Genomic DNA, 18,439 nt, shown 5'->3' with positions numbered 1-18,439 from the left:
CAAGATAGATTAAACCTGATTCTTGCACCGTTCTTCCCAAGCAGGCTACGCCCAAAGGGCCAGGCATGGAGCAGGGTGGTGGGTGAATTGAGCCTCTCAAAAAGACGTGTCCAAGTCCTAAACCCCACTGTGAATGTGACCCTACTTAAAGACAGGGTCATCCTAGGTGTGATCAAGTTAAGATGAGGTCTTGATGGATTAGGGTGGGCTCTAAATCCTATGACTGGTGCCCTTAGAGACAGATTTAGTCACAGACACGGAGAACAAGCGACCATGCGATACCTTGATTTCAGACATCTGGCCTCCAAAACTGTGACAGAACACATTTCTGTTGTCCTAAGCCACGCAGGGCACTTTGTTACAGCAGCCCTGAGTCAAGGTCCCTGCCTCTCTTATTGGCTATGTAAATTATGGGACCACATTGAGCCCTGTCCTCAACTGCAAAATGGGTGTAAGGACCCAGCTGGCAGGCGCTGCAGGGTGGAATCAACACAGGTACAAGGGGTGGAAAGCATCCAGCTAACAGAGTGCTTGTGCTCACTCCTCAGGTTCCAGCCATGTGGAGGGTTCAGCCTCTCATTGCCCCATGTACTGTGTTATCAACGTTGCTGACACACTGGTCCCCAGGTCTGGCCTGTTGGTGGTCTGACTCCCACTCAGCCTTCAAGCCTTGCATCAAAGTCGTGTTCCATAAGCCCCATTCCTCCCCCTACCTCCAGGTGGAGTTGGTCTCCATTAGGAGTCCCCCACAACAGGGTCTTCCTAAAGCAGGGTGCCCTTGTTTGCTGCAATCAGCACTTCAAGGTTGATGCCTGACACACAGAAATGACTCCATCCTAAACTTTCTATTACGGGATTGGGGTTGCCAATTCACAGGACCCAGAAAAAAGCAAGGCATCGATGTGCTTTCCTTTGGGTGCCTGGCGTAACACCAACTCCCATTTGGTTAGTGATGACTGAGTGACTCTTGTTTCAAGAGCAAATTAAATGAATAGCAAGAAAATAGACACCTGCCACACCAGCTGTCATGCTGTCATCTAGGGGTGACTATTTTGGGGAGGCGGCCATTGGTCCATGTATAAATACTTACATTAGGTTTTATTTTTGTTTTATTTAAAGTTTGGTTGGGTACAGAAAACACACACACACTTAACAGGTGAAAATATCCCAATAAAATTTACTGCAACTTTTGTAGAATTTTATTTGTGCTACAAGACACGTTGCATAGGAAACTATTTAAAGCCCCTGAGGAAAAAATATCCATGGTTTAAGGTGCAACTGGTTTTGTTTCTTCTTTGGGGAAAAGGTGATAGATGATCTCTGGGAGAAATTATGGGGTGGAGTTGAGAAGCACAATCGAAGGTTACATGGTGGGATGATTGGCGAATTGTGTGTCCTGGTTCTTGCAGCATAAAATAGCTAGTGTTTGTTCTTATTTTCAGTCCATCGGTCTTCAGTATCTGAATAAGTAGCTATACAATGTTTCAGGCCAGTAAGGGAGTATACATTGATTACATTAAGGAAGTAACATGTTTCAGGAAAGCAGTTTTAGAGAATGAGATTTGGGATCCCAAATGGCCCCTGACAACTGCAGGCACACAGGTGTGTCCTGGCGCGTTGCTGGGGATCACCTCACTCTACTGATTTGCCAGGTTTCAGTCCTTCCTCCTGCTCCCTTCCAAGACGTGACATCTATGAGGCATTGTGAGACTCACACAGCATGTCTGCAGCCTAAAGTTATTAATGCGACACTGTGCCAAATTCCTGATTTTATGGGAGACACATTTTCATTTTTACAAAATGCTCATCTTGCTCAGATGATCTTTACATTGTACAAAAACCTGTTTCATCTAAACTATTACTTCCTTCGAGGAGACGTAGGTACACCAGGAAGGAAGAGGGGTTAAGCCTTAGATGAAATGAAATGTGGAGTTTGGCAAATGGCAGCTGGCACCTGTGCACATCAGCATAAGGCGTTGCTTGTGAGGCCAACCACAGCATCTGCAAGAAGCACGAGAGTCGGTGGCCACCAAGGCTCTGATTCGCTCGTGAAGTTTTCTTCCTGTCCACAGAAGAGGCAGCAAACTCTATGGGAAGCACTGCTTTGACCCCAAGGAAAAAACAGTACAATGGCCTCGTAGCAGCGGGACCACCTCACTCTCAAATGGCATCATTCTTGTCAATGACTAAATGCACACTGGCACGGCTGCTTTCTAATCTATTGGCGGAAACAGCTCAGGGCACCTAAATGCTAACACGGGACTTCACTCTGCCCACCAAAGCTCACCAAAGATTCACATGTTCTGCGGATGGTCATTCACTACGCGTGAGGCAAAGCTCAGAAGACAATCCAATCCGAGGAGGGAGCAGGACCTCGGGCCTTCTCAGAAAGAATGAGCTGTACCCGTTTATTGAAAAGCCACTTTGTCCCACGTGATTCACGTTCTTATGTGTAGGGAGTGAAAGAGGTCCAACAACCGAACGAGTGTCTTTCTGGGCTGAGTGCTGAAATGCAAAGTGTGGCCGGGAATCAGAAATGCCCCCAGTGACCTTTAAATACCTATATACATCTCTGACATAATTTAAAAAGGTCTATAACAACATAAAAACCTCAACAGCCTGTGCCCCTATTAAGTTTTCTTTTAAACCTTTATGGTCCATAAAAAAATTAGACACCACCTTTCTCATAGATCCCTTCCCCCCATTCTTTAGAAAAGTGATTTTAAATTTCAATTTACACTTAACAAATAGAAAGCTACGTGATTGGCAACGACCTGCAACAGGCAGTCCCTTCAGGCCTCTCCCTCGATGGAGGAGGGTGGTACAGGACGGGTGTAGGCCTAGCTGGCGGGCCCTAAATCTGTCTGAGCAGCCGCCCCTTCCTCCCTCTTCAGCTCCGTGGTGACAGCGGCACTCAGGGCAGAAGAGGGCTTGCACTCCAGAGCAGCAGGAGGGGAGGGGACCCACTCAAATCACGAAGTCGTCCTGGTCCGCGGGGCTGAAGGCAGCTGCTCTCAGAATGTCCAGGGAGTTCACCAAGATCAGAGTCCCCGTGAGGTGCTTCCAACGCTTGGTGATGGGGTTTTTCATCTTGTCCAGGCCCAGGTGCAGCTCCTGGATGACATCCCGGTAGCTGTCCCCGATCTGATGGCTCCAGGTGAGTAAGAAGTCATACGCAGGCTTCCACATGGCCTGGGAGGTGGAGTTGTAAAAAACAAAAGGAGGGAGAGAAGAAGAAAGATTAGGAGACAGAACGAGATTTGTTCCTATTCCTTGGTGCAGCTCCTGTAGTCACTATTTGGGACACTCTTTCACAAGTGAACGAGCCCACAGAAAAAAAACAGGGGAACCGTCTCGGGGCCGGGGTCCACACACTCCAGAGGGAAAAAAGCAGGGCTTTGTGCAAGAGTAGGTGCACAAAAATCAATCATCAGAAAGGATTTCTCTTTCCTTACAATCCTTATGGCATTTTCTCTCTGTGCCATTCATTTGGAAATTCATCCCATTCATAAAACACAGCCTTGCGCTTGGGACTTCCTGCTTCCTGGATCTTGCAAGCCTGAACCGTCTTCCAGGAAGCTTACGAGGGTGCCCTCCGCAAACACGCAAGCATACAAAGGACCTCTGAGCAACAGCCCGGCCACACCGGCTTTGGCCCAAGTTATGTAACGTACCAGGTATCACTCCCGCCCAGAACAGCTCACAAAGGCCTCTGTGGATGCGTTATTGCATTATTCAATCCTACTGATGGTAATTTAAGATCAAAATGAGCAAGGGACAGGCAGTTCTGTTTGTCTTTCCCATGTCGTGTGGGAAGGACATCCTAAAGCCAGGGCTCATGGCAACCAATCCAGAGGACGGTTCCCGCTCAGTGAGGTGCATCCAGGGCTGGGCACATGCGTGCACATTTCCACCCATCTCACCCTCATGGAAATGCCACGAGGCGGACCTTTTTACAGCTGCACTGCATGGGTCCAAGGAGCCAAGGGACAGAGGGGCTCAGTGAGCTCGAAGCTCAGCCGCGGCTCACCTCGCTGTCCACGACCCCGTTCCTGTCCCGGTGAGGAGACTCGTAGGCGTCCATCTGCTGCTTGGAGACCTTGGCCAGCTTCTCGGCCAGCTCCCGCCAGCGCTGGGCCACCTCTACGGCCGTGGTCAGGAGCACGAAGTCCTGGATGAGTCTGACCACCAGGCCCTGGCAGTCCATCTTCAGTAGGGCCTGCAGAGGAAGAGGCACAGTGTGAGACAGTGTAGGGAGGGGGGCAGGCTTGCTCCCCGCAGAATTCCAGCAGATGGCGCAGGAATGGCCATGGGCTCTCTATTCTCCATGTTCCCTGGCCTACCAAATGTCCCCTGAAATCGATCACTGCCAGGGCTCACGGGAGAGAAAAGATGATGTGCAGAGCGTGCTGGGTTCACCAGTGTCTCCCTCCAAATCCACCCAGAACCTCAGAATGTGACCTTACTTGAAAATGGGGTCTTTGCAGAGAGAATTAAGATGAGGTTCTTCTGGATTAGGGTAAGTCACCAACGACTGGCATCTTCATAAGAAGAGAAAGCAGACACAGAGGCAGAGGGAAGAAGGCCATGTGAAGATGGAGGCAGAGGCTGGACAGACGCGGCCACAAGCCAAGGAACAGAAGGAGGGTTGAGCCAGCAGGGCCTAGGAGAGGCAGGCCTGCAACACCTTCTCCCCCACCGCTTCCAGATGGGGCCACCCTGGGAACCCTGCCTGAGACCTGTGGCCTCCTGAACAGTCAGAGGACAAGTATCTGTTGTTTGAAGCCCCTTGGTTTGTGGTCATTTGTCTTGGTAGCCCCGGGAAGCTAACAGACAGGGTGAATATGGATTATAGTTGTCACCATTCCCACTCTCTGGGGATGCCAGAGAGAAACGAATGCATTTCACCAAACAGACACCATAGCCTGAGGCTGAAAGGGATGGAGGGCGAGCTGGACCTGCTGAGCGTGCAGTGCTGACGCTGGCCAGTTAGAGAGCACTGCGGGCAGAAGGGACGAAGGCTGGTGGACTCAGACAGACCACCCAGGGAGGAGAAGACAAAGAACAGAAGAGGCCCGGAGTAGAGACAGAGGGTGTACCACCAAGAACCACAGTGATCAGGAGATCCACGGACCTCCCCCAGGACTGTGCAACATGAGAAAACAGTTTCCACAATTGGTGGGATTGCTCCCACGCCAAAGCTGCAAGAACTTTGTACTGTGTCTTTAGGACAGGGATTACTAACCACAGAGGAAGTCAGAGGGGAGGTAACAGGACAGACAGCCCTGCTGGGACAGTGGCTGGATGAGACAGGCACTGAATATACGGCTCAATAGCCTAATATACGTGGCGGACCCCAGGCTGGGGTCAAACTCACATTTCTGGTTTAAAGAAACAAATCAAATTGGCCAGCACAAGCCAGCAGGCCTGCTAGTCCTGTACACCGTGCCAAGTCACATGACTGCCACTGGGTGTCATGCGAGCGACTCTGGCGCCATCCTAATTATAAATGAGGCCACACATGGTTAGCGTGCGGCTCTGAGCCAGTCAGGATGACGTCACCAGGAAGGCAGGAGAGCCGCACGCTGGGACTGATTCTTGTCTGAGTCTCCTCTGCCACAGAAGGCACAGCTCATCGCCACCCTTCAAGCTTTCTCTCATCCAACAACGGGAAAGGCTTGGCTTCCAGGGCAAAGCGGCCCGAGGCAGCCCAGAGACGGTTTCTGAGGCTCCCGTGGGCCCTTGGACAGGCGAGTTGCTAAGAAGAGAGGAAAGTCACCAGGCCTGGTGCTCTTTCTCCCTACGCTCTGCTTTAGCACCTGAGGCTGTCATTTTAGGACTCCAAAGTGTGCTAAAAAACAAACAACCCCCCACCTCTGCTAGCCGCACCGCTGGTTGCCAGCACTGTTTGGCCGACTATTTTGTGTGGATAGCTGGGTCGTCTTGCTAGCGCTCATGCAGTCGGCTGGGCTGCTTGCTTCAAAGTGAGCCCAGTTCTTTTACACTGAGTATTCTAAGGTACATTGTAAGTTTACTTGGGGGGAGTCTAACAATACAAAAAGGTGACCTCTTTGGTGACGTGTGGCATGCATCAGCCACAGCAGGTGACTCACGGTCCTTCTAGGTGGGCCCCCAACATCTCAATCCGTGCAATTTAAAAAGAACCATGAGCACCGGGCGCGGTGGCTCACGCCTGTCATCCCAGCACTTTGGGAGGCCGAGGCAGGCGGATCACGAGGTCAGGAGATCGAGACCATCCTGACTAACGCGGTGAAACCCCATCTCTACTAAAAATACAAAAAATTAGCCGGCTGTGGTGGCAGGCACCTGTAGTCCCAGCTACTCGAGAAGCTGAGGCAGGAGAATGGTGTGAACCCAGGAGGCAGAGCTTGCAGTGAGCCGAGATAGCACCACTGTACTCCAGGCTGGGCCACAGAACGACTCCGTCTCAAAAAAAAAGAAGAACCATGAGCAACAGATCATTCTGATGCCTCCCTAGATATGAGAGGCTGAGGCTCACAGCTGGCTACAAATGAGGCTGGCCAGAAGCAGGGGGTTTGAGGACCTGGTGGCCGTTTCTGTTTTTGTAGAAGCTACTAGAAACTCAGGGCTTGCTGCAAGCCAGACACTGGGCTCCTCCACTCCCCAGAGCCACCCCACAAAGCAGAGCCTGAGTTCAACCTACTTTACAGAAGAAGCTGAGAGAGGCGAAGTGGGTTTCGCACCTAGAAATGCCACAGCCAGAGCTGCCTCCGGGCGCCCATCCCCAGCTCCTCCCTGCTGTGTAGGCTGCAAGGCGTCTGTTCTACAGATAAGCACAAGAAGCCCGCAGACGCCAGGCTTGTCCTGGATCCCACAGCTGGAAGTGACAGGTGTGGGGGCAAACGCAAACTTCTTGGCACTCGGCCAGCGTCCTTCTCGATGCCGTGAGCCCCACAGGGCACTGGGAATTGAACCAAATGTAATGCTGGCCTGGATTATGCTTCATATCAACTCTTTATATATTTCAGAATTTCAGAAGAAGGTCTGTTTCAATTTGAATTTGGATATATTCAAAATAAATTGTTTTAAAAAAGGAAATGTTGCTAGATTTGTTTCAGCAGATAAAAGCATACAGGTGTGTATTCACGTGTCGGGAGGGTGTGTACTAAGCTGGTAGGCTGTCAGATCCTAATTTTCTTGCTGTGGTGGGAGCCTCGTCTGCAGTCCTGGGAAGGTGCGCTGGACCACCACAGGGTTTGATACGAAGTCACTCAATGTCCCCACTCAGGTCTTTCATGGCTACTGAGCACACATCAAGCCCATCTGGCTGTGTGCACAGCTGCCTGGCTCCAAAGCAGCCTCATTTTCTAGGTAACAGAACACGTGAAAGTCACCTGCTTCTGACTCGAGTCATTCCTGGCACGAGTGATCAGAACTGCTCTCTCCCCAGGGGAACTGAGCACAGGTTCCCAACGTCCTGGGAAACACAGGTGTTCTCTGGCCCCTGGGAAGGAGAGCGCCTGGACTCCATCCAGGGGCAGCCAGGGTCCCATTTCCATGGATCCTGGATGAATGGAGAGGTCAGCACTTCCAACACCAAGAATGAAGGCATCTTTCCCTCACTCACTTTGGCTCCACTTACACAACTTTTACTGAGTCCAGCCATGGTTTAGTTTGTTACAAACCACCCGTACCATCGACAAGGCATAATTGATGCATATTTTCAAAGGGCAAATTTTGGGTGCCCACCAATTGTTAGCAATAGAAAAATCTCACAGCAGGAGGCTCTAGCTCTATGAGCCTGATCCCTGCAGCTTCCTCTTTGTATGGGCACACAGGTACACCAGGAAACACTCAGTGCACTGATGCACTATCCTGATTTCAGTTGGAATTTTGTTAAAGTGAGTACACTGTGAGTTCAGTCAGGGTTACTGAACTTTATAAAGGGACAGATAGTAATTTTGGCTTTGTGGGACACACGAAGCCTGAAAGCCACAGACAAAGCATATGGGAATGGGCGTGGCTGAGTTCCAACAAAATGCCATTGACAGGAATAGCAGACCTGGGGGCTAGAGTTCGGCAACTTGTTTCAAGAGACATTCTTGGCCAGGCAGGGTGGCTCACCCCTATAATACCAGCATTTTGGGAGGCTGAGGGGGGAGGATTGCTTGAGTTCAATGAGTTCTACATCAGCCTTGGCAACACAGTGAAACCTAGTCTCTACTACAGACAAAAAAAAAAAAAAAAAAAAATTAGCTGGGTGTGGTGGCACGTGCCTGTGGTCCCAGCTGCTTGGGAGGCTGAGGTGGGAGGACTGCTGGAGCCCAGGAGTTCGAGGCTGCAGTGAGCTGTGATCACACCACTGCACTCGCACCTAGGGGACAGAGCAAGACCTTGTCTCAAAAAAGGGGCGGGGGGGGGGGGAATATTCTTATAAAGTACAAAGAAATACAATTCAGGCTTTTTTTGCTGCATGTTTATTCCATCCTGCTTCCTTCCCAACATGTCCCAAAACTGGAAGGGAAGCCTTCTGCACACAGCACCTGGACAATGGGCCCAGCCTCCTTCCCTTTCCCACGTTAACAGCCACAGGCTCTGGCTCTGGGGCTGCCTGGGAGGAATCCCCCAGGACCCTATCCAATGCACACTGTCCATCAACTCTTCCTCTTCTGGAGGTTAAAGTGTGTCTTCTCCCAATTCACAGAGTCCCTCCACACCATTCTTTCCCACCCCAATGCGCCCCACGCACTTGCTAGCTTCCTTATTTCTGTTAGTTTTCAAGTCTCTTTGGGTTTATTCCAGCCCCCACTCCACTCCTAAAACAACCACCCTCCCTTGCTTTGTATCCCACAGCAACTCCTCTTTCTTTCTCTTAGAAACTTCTCCACAGAGCCTGACACGCCTATTTCCCTACCTCCCACAACTTGAGCAAAAAGTCCCTGCTACAGCCATTACCGATGGCTCCAGGTCACCACACCCTACGGCTTCGTTCTTATGGTGGATCCAGGACCAGTTGTGACAGCTCACTCTGGCCCCTTAGGAAGTTTTCCCTGGGTCTGAGGCCACCGTGGGCTGCTTCTGCCCCCATGGCTGATGGCCACTGCCCATGGCCATCTCCAGCCAACTCCCCTTCCTTCCCCACCATAACAGAGACCACGTGCTGAGTGCTGACAGTATCCCGAGAATTGGGAATAGTCTCTTGCATCAAAAGGGCGCTGCTGAATGCAAAGTTTTCTGATTCTCAAAAAGCTGGGTTCCCTTTCAAAGGCCTCCACCACTGCCAGACGCTGCTCCTCCTCTTTGCCTGACAGGAACCCACCGACCACACAGTGTTTCTGGCCAGTCTACAGAGGATGCACTGTGAGGGTTTCATGTCCCCTGCTTCCCCTCTGATGTCTCAGGGGGCTGAAAGAAAACCCTACCCTCGAATCATGCCATTGCCACCATTTTTTTGAACATGGGACCACGAAAGAGCATAAGGCTTAAATGTGAATGTGCACGCTTCTCCTTTCATAAATATGTATGACTCCCCCTACAGCTTATTGAATATGTATATTTGGCCACCAATATCCCTAAATTCTTGTTGCCTTTGCTCCTCCCTTGAAGTGTCTGTTTTTGGCTTCTGGCAGGAGGCTCTCCTTCCCAACCTGTCAGAATAGCCACCTGCAGGCTGCAACCCTTTATGAGGAATGAGGCTCTCCTTTCCAAATGCGCAAACCTTGTCATTCTTCAGCTGACACCATCACAGACAGAGGCTCTAGTGGGAGAGAGGTGGCCAGGACAGAGGGGTACTCTGAGTGCAGCCACAGCCATGCTGCTGGGAAGGGGCAGGCAGAGGCACCGGGATGCCTCACGCACGGGCTCTATCAAAAACAGGCGCAAAAATAATGGAAAGAGGAAATGGAACCACAGAACAGAAGCATGGTACGGCCACGTGAGAATGCCTCCAGCTTGGATTCTTAGCCCAGCCCAAGGCCTGCATTCCTTCACTCATCACTCATTCATCCATCACTCATTCATCCATTCATCACTCATTCATTCATGCATCATTCATTCATCACTCATTCATTCATTCATCACTCATTCATTCATGCATCATTCATTCATCACTCATCCATTCATTCATCACTTATCCATCGAGTGCCTCAGTGTTTCTTATGTGCCGGGGCCCTTCCTCTCATGCGACCTATGTTCAGTTAGAGTAATAACGAGAAACAAGTGCACAAGAACATAAACTTGTTTCTTTTCTTCCTTTATTTTCAAGACAGGGTTTCACTCTGTTGTCCAGGCTGGAGTATAGTGCTGCGATCATAGCTCACTGCAGCCTCGAACTCGATCCTCCCACCTCAGCCTCCCGAGTAGCTGGGACTATAGGTGTGCACCACCACATCCGGCTGATTTAAAAAAAAAAAAAAAAAAAAAAATGGAGAGATGAAGACTCACTATGTTCCTCAGGCTGGTCTTGAATTCCTGGGCTCAAGCGATTCTCCTGCCTCAGCCTCCCAAAGTGCTGGTATTACAGATGTGAACCTCCATGCCTGGCCGAAACAAACTGCTTCTAATTCAAGAAACACCACAGAGACAGAGGATGATGGGGTGCACGGGGCTGCAGGGAAGGACGTCCTGGAGCGATGGTATTTGAGCCAGCAGCTGAGGGAGATGAGGAGGTCTGGGAAAGGGAGCTTCAGGAAGAGGAACAGCATAGCATCTGCAGGGGCTGGACGCTGGGCGAGCTGGGTGTGGTCAGGGCAGGGGTACACGGAGCACGGTGGCCTCAGGGGTGGGATGGGTAGGGCAAGATCTTACAGGACTTTATGGGGCAGGAGCAGGGGCTGACCCTGTTCTAATGGCAATGGAGAGAGGAACAACCCAGGTCTCATTTGATTCTTTTTTCCTTCCCATCTCCCTGCATACTGACCGTCTCAAACTCTCACACTTTCCCCATCATTTAAACATGGTTTCCAACCCAAGGCATCAGAACAAGGACACAGAAAGCCATGATAAAAATAAGAGGCAGGGGGTGGCCAGGCTGTGACTCTCTGGGAGGGGCAGGTAAAGCGGTGGCAGAGGCCGCAGAAATCGTGACAGCCCTGTGATGACAAGCGGAATAGAACAGCCAGTTTTCAGGGTCTCCTAATAAATGCCCTGGGAGAAATCCATCTGTGGTTTCTAGAAGTTTGGTCAAGATGATGACTGACACAGGTGTGTGGGGGGGGGCGGGGCTGGGTGGAGACACTGCAAAACCAGTTTTACTTTATCACCACAAAATCTAACCTTGCCTCAGGGAGCCAACCTGGCCAAGGGCAAGTTTCACTTCCTCCTCTCTGGGTAGAGGAAGGACTCGGGCATGGAGGACACACCCATCCCTGGAGCGGACGGGGAGGCCCACCGATAAATCCCCTCCCAGAGACGCCAAGCAATTCGATTGAAAGAGTTTGATCATTTACGTCTTTTGGAAAAAGACAAAAAAGCAGGAAATGAGTGTAAAAGCCACCTCCTTGGAGGTTATTTTCCACAGCTGGTGTAGTACTCCTGGTTGTGTCATTTTTCCACCTCTGGTGCAACGTCGAGGTGAGTGTCCTGGGCTCACCAACGCTGTCAGGTTCCATGACGGAATGCACAGCCATGGCTGTGGTCTCCGGGCCGCCCGCACAAAGCCTCTCACAGGATAGAAGCACTTTGCGTGCCACTGTGCTGGGTGCACCCGTGAGGAGACCAGGCCACGGCCAGGCACCAGGTTCTGGAAAGTTATTTTACTGGAGAGCCGGGAGGTGTGCTCTGAATCACACACGGGTGATGGGTGATGGCTGATGGGAGGGACACAGGGCCCCAGAGGCTCCCCTGCTGCGTTTGTTTGCCTCCTCCCCACCCAAGTGCAGTGCCTTCCTGGTTGCCAAGGTGGCCCCTCTGACAGCCGCTTCCAGTTCCATCTTCCTCCCCTAGCCAATCTCGTGGCTCCATGCTTCTGGTACTGCACACAACTGCACGACACCCAGAGAGGGTCTCTCGCCCCACTCCTGCCCCACTCCTGCTGGGCTGCGTCCCTTCTGTCCCCTGGCTCAACACGGGCAGCCGGGCCGGGTATGAGCCATGTGCGCCCCTTGCCTGCACACCTGTGTCTACAGGACACTCTGGGCTCTCCCAGACACACAGGGCTCAATCCAGGGGAGCCGGGGAGGTGGCAGAAAGGCCAGGGCACCAAGAACCACACCTCTCAGAAGCTAGGACGCAAGAAAGGCTGCGGGTTCAGAGGAACGAGGAAAGGCGGCACGTGGCAAGGTCACAGGGTTTTCCCACAGGAATGAACACCATGATGCGCCCCTCTCCGGAGGATGGGGGTGGACTCTGTTCTATCACAGGGGGAAGTCCACAGGGACTCTCCACCACAAACACCCCTGATGCCAGAACACAGGTGACGCTAAGCCTAGCCAAGGTAACCGCCAGGACTCAGCTCTGCTGACGGCGGGGCTGCCTGCGGGGAGCGGCGCTGACAAAGCATTGAGCAAATGCTCCCCAGTTGGCTTGTGGGCTGGGGCGTAACCCACAGTCTGATGCTTACTTCCCCCTTTTATTTCTTTGGATTCCAGTTCACAGTTGTGCTGGCAAAACAAATGCTGTCCTCGCCCCACAACTCAAACCAACACAGAGGGGGAAGTGGAAACAACACAGAGATGTTGGAAGCTTCAAGGAAGCAAAGGCAAGAAAAACTCACATTACAATGAACTCAGGCTTTGGGGCAGTGGTTCTTGAGACTCTGGAGTCACAGACCCTGTTGGGAATCTAACGAACCACAGATCTGCTCCCAAGAGATCTAAACTGAAGTGGCGAGAGCACAGGTCTCCTTCTGCCCCCACCCCCACCGGGTCCACTCGGGGACCCTCGAGGAGCTCACAGACTCCGTGGGAAAAGTGACTGGAATGCTTTTCTTTGCAGGGTTCTCAGGTGGTCTGGGGCCTCCCAGGATCCCCGGTAAACCTGTATCTCCAGATGCACACTTCAAGCCCCACATGTATATCCCAGGCAGCGGGACATCAGCCTCAGACACTGTCCTGGTGACTTACGACACCACAGCCCACGCCCAGGCATACTGGGAAGGTGAAAGGCTGTGCTGAGCTGCACCTATCCCAAGCAGCGGGACATCAGCTTCAGACACTGTTGTGGTGACTTACACCACGGCTCACGCCCAGGCATATTGGGAAAGCGAAAGGCTGTGCTGAGCTGCACCTATCTCAGGCAGCGGGACATCAGCCACAGACACTGCTGTGGTGACTTACAACACCACGGCCCACGCCCAGGCACATTGGGAAGGCGAAAGGCTGTGCTGAGCTGCACCTATCCCAGGCAGCGGGACATCAGCCACAGACACTGTTGTGGTGACTTACGACACCACAGCCCACACCCAAGCATACTGGGAAGGTGAAAGGCTGTGCTGAGCTGCACCTATCCCAGGCAGCGGGACATCAGCTTCAGACACTATTGTGGTGACTTACACCACGGCTCACGCCCAGGCATATTGGGAAAGCGAAAGGCTGTGCTGAGCTGCACCTATCTCAGGCAGCGGGACATCAGCCACAGACACTGTCCTGGTGACTTATACCACGGCCCATGCCCAGGCATATTGGGAAGGCGAAAGGCTATGCTGAGCCAGCCGCACCTATCTCAGGCAGCGGGACATCAGCTTCAGACACTGTTGTGGTGACTTACGACACCACAGCCCATGCCCATGTGCACTGGGAAGGCGGAAGGGCTTTGCTGAGCTGCACCCCTAACCTCCCAGGCACCTGCTGAGCACTCACCATCACAAGCTCCTTCTGGAAGGACTTCCGGTCTTTGTTCTCCGTGTTGTTACAGTCCTCCTTCAGCTTTTCCAGGACGGACGCCACCCGTTCGGGCTCACTATCCAGCTCTGCCCGGCAGAAAAAGGTGAGCGGCAGGTTCACGTAGCCCAGGGCGTCGGCGAAGGAGCGCCAGCTGCTGATGTTCTCCATGAGCAGGGTCCTCACGGAGGCATAGATGTAGGTGAGGAACTTGCAGGGCCGCAGGATCTGCTCCAGCAGCACCGAGGTGCTCAGCTCGGGGCCCGAGCACAGGCTGGGCCGGGCCCTGCCGACCACCAGCACGTTCTTGGCGTGCACGAGGCCCACCCTGCCCTGGTAGTAGCCGATGTACCACTCCTTGGTCCACAGCTGGCCCCGGAGCCTGACCCGCTCCTCGCTGAGCAGGGCGATCCCGTCGCCCTTCTTGTACTCCAGCAGGTAGTGGTTCTTGTTCTGCCGCACCACAGTCTTGAGCAACTTACCAAACTTGAGGCTGGACACTGGGCGGTCCTGGAAAGTCGGGTACTTTGTAGTGGTGGCAAACGGGGACAGGATGATTTTCCCGACTTCGTTCTTCTTGAGAAACCTCCTTTGCCCGGAAGGCTTGATGGCACTTTTAGGGGGTGGCTGAGGAGTCTGGACGCAGAACTGGGTGAGGATGGCCTCCTGGTCGTCCTTCACCTGAACCCGCAGCGTGAAGTCAGAGAGCTCGTTGGGGTTCTGGGACGTGATGGGGAAGATCAGGCGGCTCACCTTGCCCAGCTTCAGCTGGAATCCTCGCACCACTTTGGCCTGCTCGCTGGCTTTGACCTCGTAATTCGTCATATTGGAAAACATACAGACCTTGAGATCCTGGGGCCTGGATAAAATGAACTGGTGCTTGCCCCATAGCTGCAGGGCCACCGGGGCAGGGTTGGGTGCCTGGCGTGTGACCTCGCTGACCAGGAGTGTCTTTGGGGCACAGTCATGCCCAAAAATGGTCACTACCGTCTTGAAGGATGGGTGGATGTGTTTGGGGCCGTAGAGACCCACCGTGACTTTTTTATGGATGAAGTCCCACACGGTGGAAGGGTAGAGGATGCTTGGGCCGTGGGCAACGACAGCCACGTACATACAGGGCTCCAGGTTGTGCAGCTGTGCCTGGACCGTGTCCCCACAGCTGCAGTTAAGCGGGACGGAGACATACGGCCCTTCCTTTGAGTCGCTCCTCAGGCACTGGAGGCCCACTGTGCTTTTGCTAAAAAGGTCATTTTTTATCTCTGCTGACACTTTCATCTCCAGGATGATAGAGGTTTTCACTTCCAGGTTGCTCAGCTTGACCTCCAGCACGGGGCTGAGGCTGCAGGACCTGTCACTGTTGAGCTCCAGCGGGGGGTCCAGCAGGGCTTTCATGGAGATCTGCTGGGTCTCCCCAGGGGCGACATGGCCCTCGGGCACGTGGATGCTGATGCTGGTGTCGGGAAGCTGTACAGCACCCCCGGAGCTATCCAGCTTGCACACGATGTTTGTCTCCACGGCTTGGGTCTGGCCCCAACCAGGGCTTTGGCCAAGCAAGTCCAGGTCATGGCAAGACCGGGCCAGCTTCCGGTGGTTTAGCCAGGCAGTTCGGAAATCCTCCCGGCTCTGAAATTGCTCGGGGGCAGGTGATTTCAAGCCGGTGAAGAAACTCGACGATGTGGGAGCGTCGGACTTGGCTTGGAGGACGGAGAGTTCCGAGAGACTGTAGGAGCGCTTGCTCCTGAAGAAGGGGTTGTCCCGCCTGACTGGCGGCTCTGCGTGGAGCCCGTTTGTGACTGGAAGCTCGTCAAAGATGTTGCCAGTGCTATTCGTGGTGGCTGAGCTGGATTCAGTGAAGGAGGACGTGCCTGTGTCAAAAAGGAGCAAATCCACAGTACTTTTCGGATTCAGCTCATCCAGGCTGGGCGTGACGGGCACGTTCCCATTCAGAAACGGGTTGGTCTGGACCCCGTTCCAGAAAGGGTTATTACTGTACGTTCTGCCTGGTACTTTTTTGTCATCCGTCCATCCCCCGAGCAGATCCAGCTCCTTGGCTACCTCGTCTGGGCTGTCTGGAAGATTGTCAATCATACCGCTGTCACTCAGTGTTGAGTTCCGGTAGTTCAAGGGCTGCACATAGGAGGAGGGGATGTAGCCCATTTCGGTGGTGTTGTGTGCGTACCACCACTCACCGCCAGATGTGTCCAAGACGTAGAGATGGTCGCCCTTGGAGAACTTCAGTGTGGTGAAGTTGGTGGGGCAATAGTCCTTGATCGCAATCACTTCCTTCGCATTTCCAAAAGGTGTGGGGTTGTCTACTAGCAAGGCACTGGGAGAAGGCACTGTGCAAAACACAAAGAAAACAGACAGTGAGGGCAAGGCCGGTGGTGCATCCAGAGTGTTTCCCAAAGGAGGGAGGAAGGTGGTAAACCAGACAGGTGGACATTAACCCAGGCAAGTCACCAGCAGAAACAAACCAAAGTGAAATTCGGTACGTCATTTACCCGGCCAATGAACTGGTTACTGAGAGCACCACTGCTACTTGGTTACTTTCGAAATCGAAAACCTATGCCCGGCAGAAAGACCACAGAGGATCCTCTCCATCACTCACAGAAAAGCAAATCAGTGCAATGGAATATTTAACATGCCCTATGCCCTAAATATCTCATTTTGGGCAACTTTAACTTCTTAAAAGAACTACTACTAGATACAAAGAGAAACTGAATGTGATTTACTTAGAAAACACGGTGACATGATGAGTTACATGACCACTGCATGTGACCAGGGACTGGAAATGAACAGTCTCCCAAAACTCCCACAATGACATGTCTGAGCCGATTCCAAGCCCTGCCTCTGGATGGAAAGATTCCCCCAACCTGCTTCTTAAATTTCCAAGCTCAACCTGTTCCTCATCCAACTGTTTCCTCAGATAAAGTATGAATTCTGAAGTCAGTTCCTTCCAACCTCTTTTATTCTTATTTTATGTATTTATTTATTTATGAGACAGCGTCTCGCTCCGCCACCCAGGCTGGAGTGTAGTGGTATGATCTCAGCTTACTGCAACCTCAGCCGCTTCGGTTCAAGTGATTCTCCTGCCTCAGCCTCCAAAGTAGCCAAGATTACAGGTGTATGCCACCACGTCTGGCTAATTTTTGTATTTTTTGTAGAAATGGGGTTTCACCATGTTGACCAGGCTGGTCTCAAACTCCTGACCTCAAATGATCCTCCCGCCTCAGCCTCCCAAAATGCTGGGATTACAGGCATGAGCCACTGTGTCCAGCCCAACCTCTTTTAAATTATAATTCAAAATCACAACATGAAAATAGACTGTCCACATACCTTGAAAATGAGAGATTACGCCTAGTCATAGCTCATACTATCATTGAACAAGCGTTGAAGCAGTCTGAAAAATTCCAACCGTTTAAAAAGTGAATCAAGTTAATTTATGGTTCCTGCCATTAAACTCTGTATGTTACCAATGTAGACAGCAATTGAAACAGCAAAAATAAGTCAGTTAAACAAGTGGTGTGTTTTGAAAAATAATGGATATGATGAAATATCCAAGTGTTTCCTCTCCTTCTCATACATGAGAAGGTATATTCAGAAGATGAAGAACATTCTTTCTGAAGAAAATAAGCATATATACTTCTCCCCAGGACTCCCCTCCCCCACCTCCTAAACTGCCTCACTTCGGGGGTCTGCTGACATTCTGGCTTCCTGTAATAAACAACTGAAAGAAAGAAAGGAAATGTTTCTTTTTCTTTTTCTTTTTTTTTTTAAGTTGCCAAAGCAAATGACCAAAGCAAGGAATCCATTTTTAGGTGAACTAAACCTACATCTTTTCTAATGTGATTAAGTCCACAGTCATCGTATTCTATCAAATTGCCCCCCCCACCCCGCCCCGCCCCAGAAAAAATCACCTGCCAGTTTCCTTTTCCTTTGAAAGGAAATAATCACACTTCCTTGGGAAAGTGTTAGGAAATCAGGTAGACAGTTTCTATTCATTTACATGAACTGGGTCCCAGAGATGCGCTTGGCTGGGAGCATCCCTGGGCCTTGAAGTCCCGCCTACCTCCTCCTGTGAAATTACAGCAGGGGGTCTATCTGGGTGTCTCAGAGAACCCGGCTCTGGGATCACTGAATCAAGACCTGAATGGAGCCCTTAGCAACTGTGTGATCTCCAGCGCCTAAGACTCTACTCATGGTGGAGAAAAAGTACATTTCCTCAATGAGCTTTGGAGAGGATAAAATGCAAAGACATAGATAAGGCACTTGTCATAGTATTGCTTGTCCCAACTTGAAGAGGCACAGGATGCTATGTGAAATAGACATCTCCTGGCCCCAACGTTATCTCCTTCCATAGCTCTTATCACTAACCACTACATCATGTACCTGATGGGGTTCAGAACATGCTACCCCAAAATATAGTACCATGCATATTTTAAGCTGGAGGAATTGGAGAAACAGCAGGTGCAGGAAGAACTCCCTGCCCACCCCCTGAAGCAGGTCACAGACTCTCAAGTGGGAGGGGCCCTCACTGTATGTGGGGGACAGAGCATCCTATCTCCAGGGACACAGGGAATCTGCAATGCCCAGGCCTTGCTGTCCTCTGGCTCATGACACTTGCTCATGCTTTTTTTTAA

The 18,439-nt window shown here is 51.7% G+C and overlaps 1 protein-coding gene across 4 annotated transcripts in view; it reads right to left on the bottom strand.

The window, feature by feature from the left end:
• Positions 1–1,157: 1,157 nt before the first annotated feature.
• The window catches only part of SH3BP4 (SH3 domain binding protein 4), a 103,359-nt gene continuing 86,077 nt past the window's right edge, over positions 1,158–18,439 (bottom strand). For 3 of the 4 annotated variants that reach the window (XM_007966731.3, XM_038001341.2, XM_038001342.2), the window contains 3 exons: positions 13,779–16,138; positions 4,031–4,219; positions 1,158–3,192 (listed from right to left, as the gene is read on the bottom strand). In XM_007966731.3, the coding sequence (XP_007964922.3) occupies positions 2,968–3,192; positions 4,031–4,219; positions 13,779–16,138 (2,774 nt within the window). In that variant the 3' untranslated portion in view covers positions 1,158–2,967. Of the gene's footprint in view, positions 3,193–4,030; positions 4,220–10,213; positions 10,377–13,778; positions 16,139–18,439 lie in introns of those variants that run through there. The other variant, XM_073020150.1, reaches the window with a different exon arrangement.

Source organism: Chlorocebus sabaeus, chromosome 10, assembly GCF_047675955.1.
Source record: "Chlorocebus sabaeus isolate Y175 chromosome 10, mChlSab1.0.hap1, whole genome shotgun sequence".
Taxonomy (NCBI): domain Eukaryota; kingdom Metazoa; phylum Chordata; class Mammalia; order Primates; family Cercopithecidae; genus Chlorocebus; species Chlorocebus sabaeus.
This window is presented reverse-complemented; position numbering and strand designations above follow the sequence as displayed.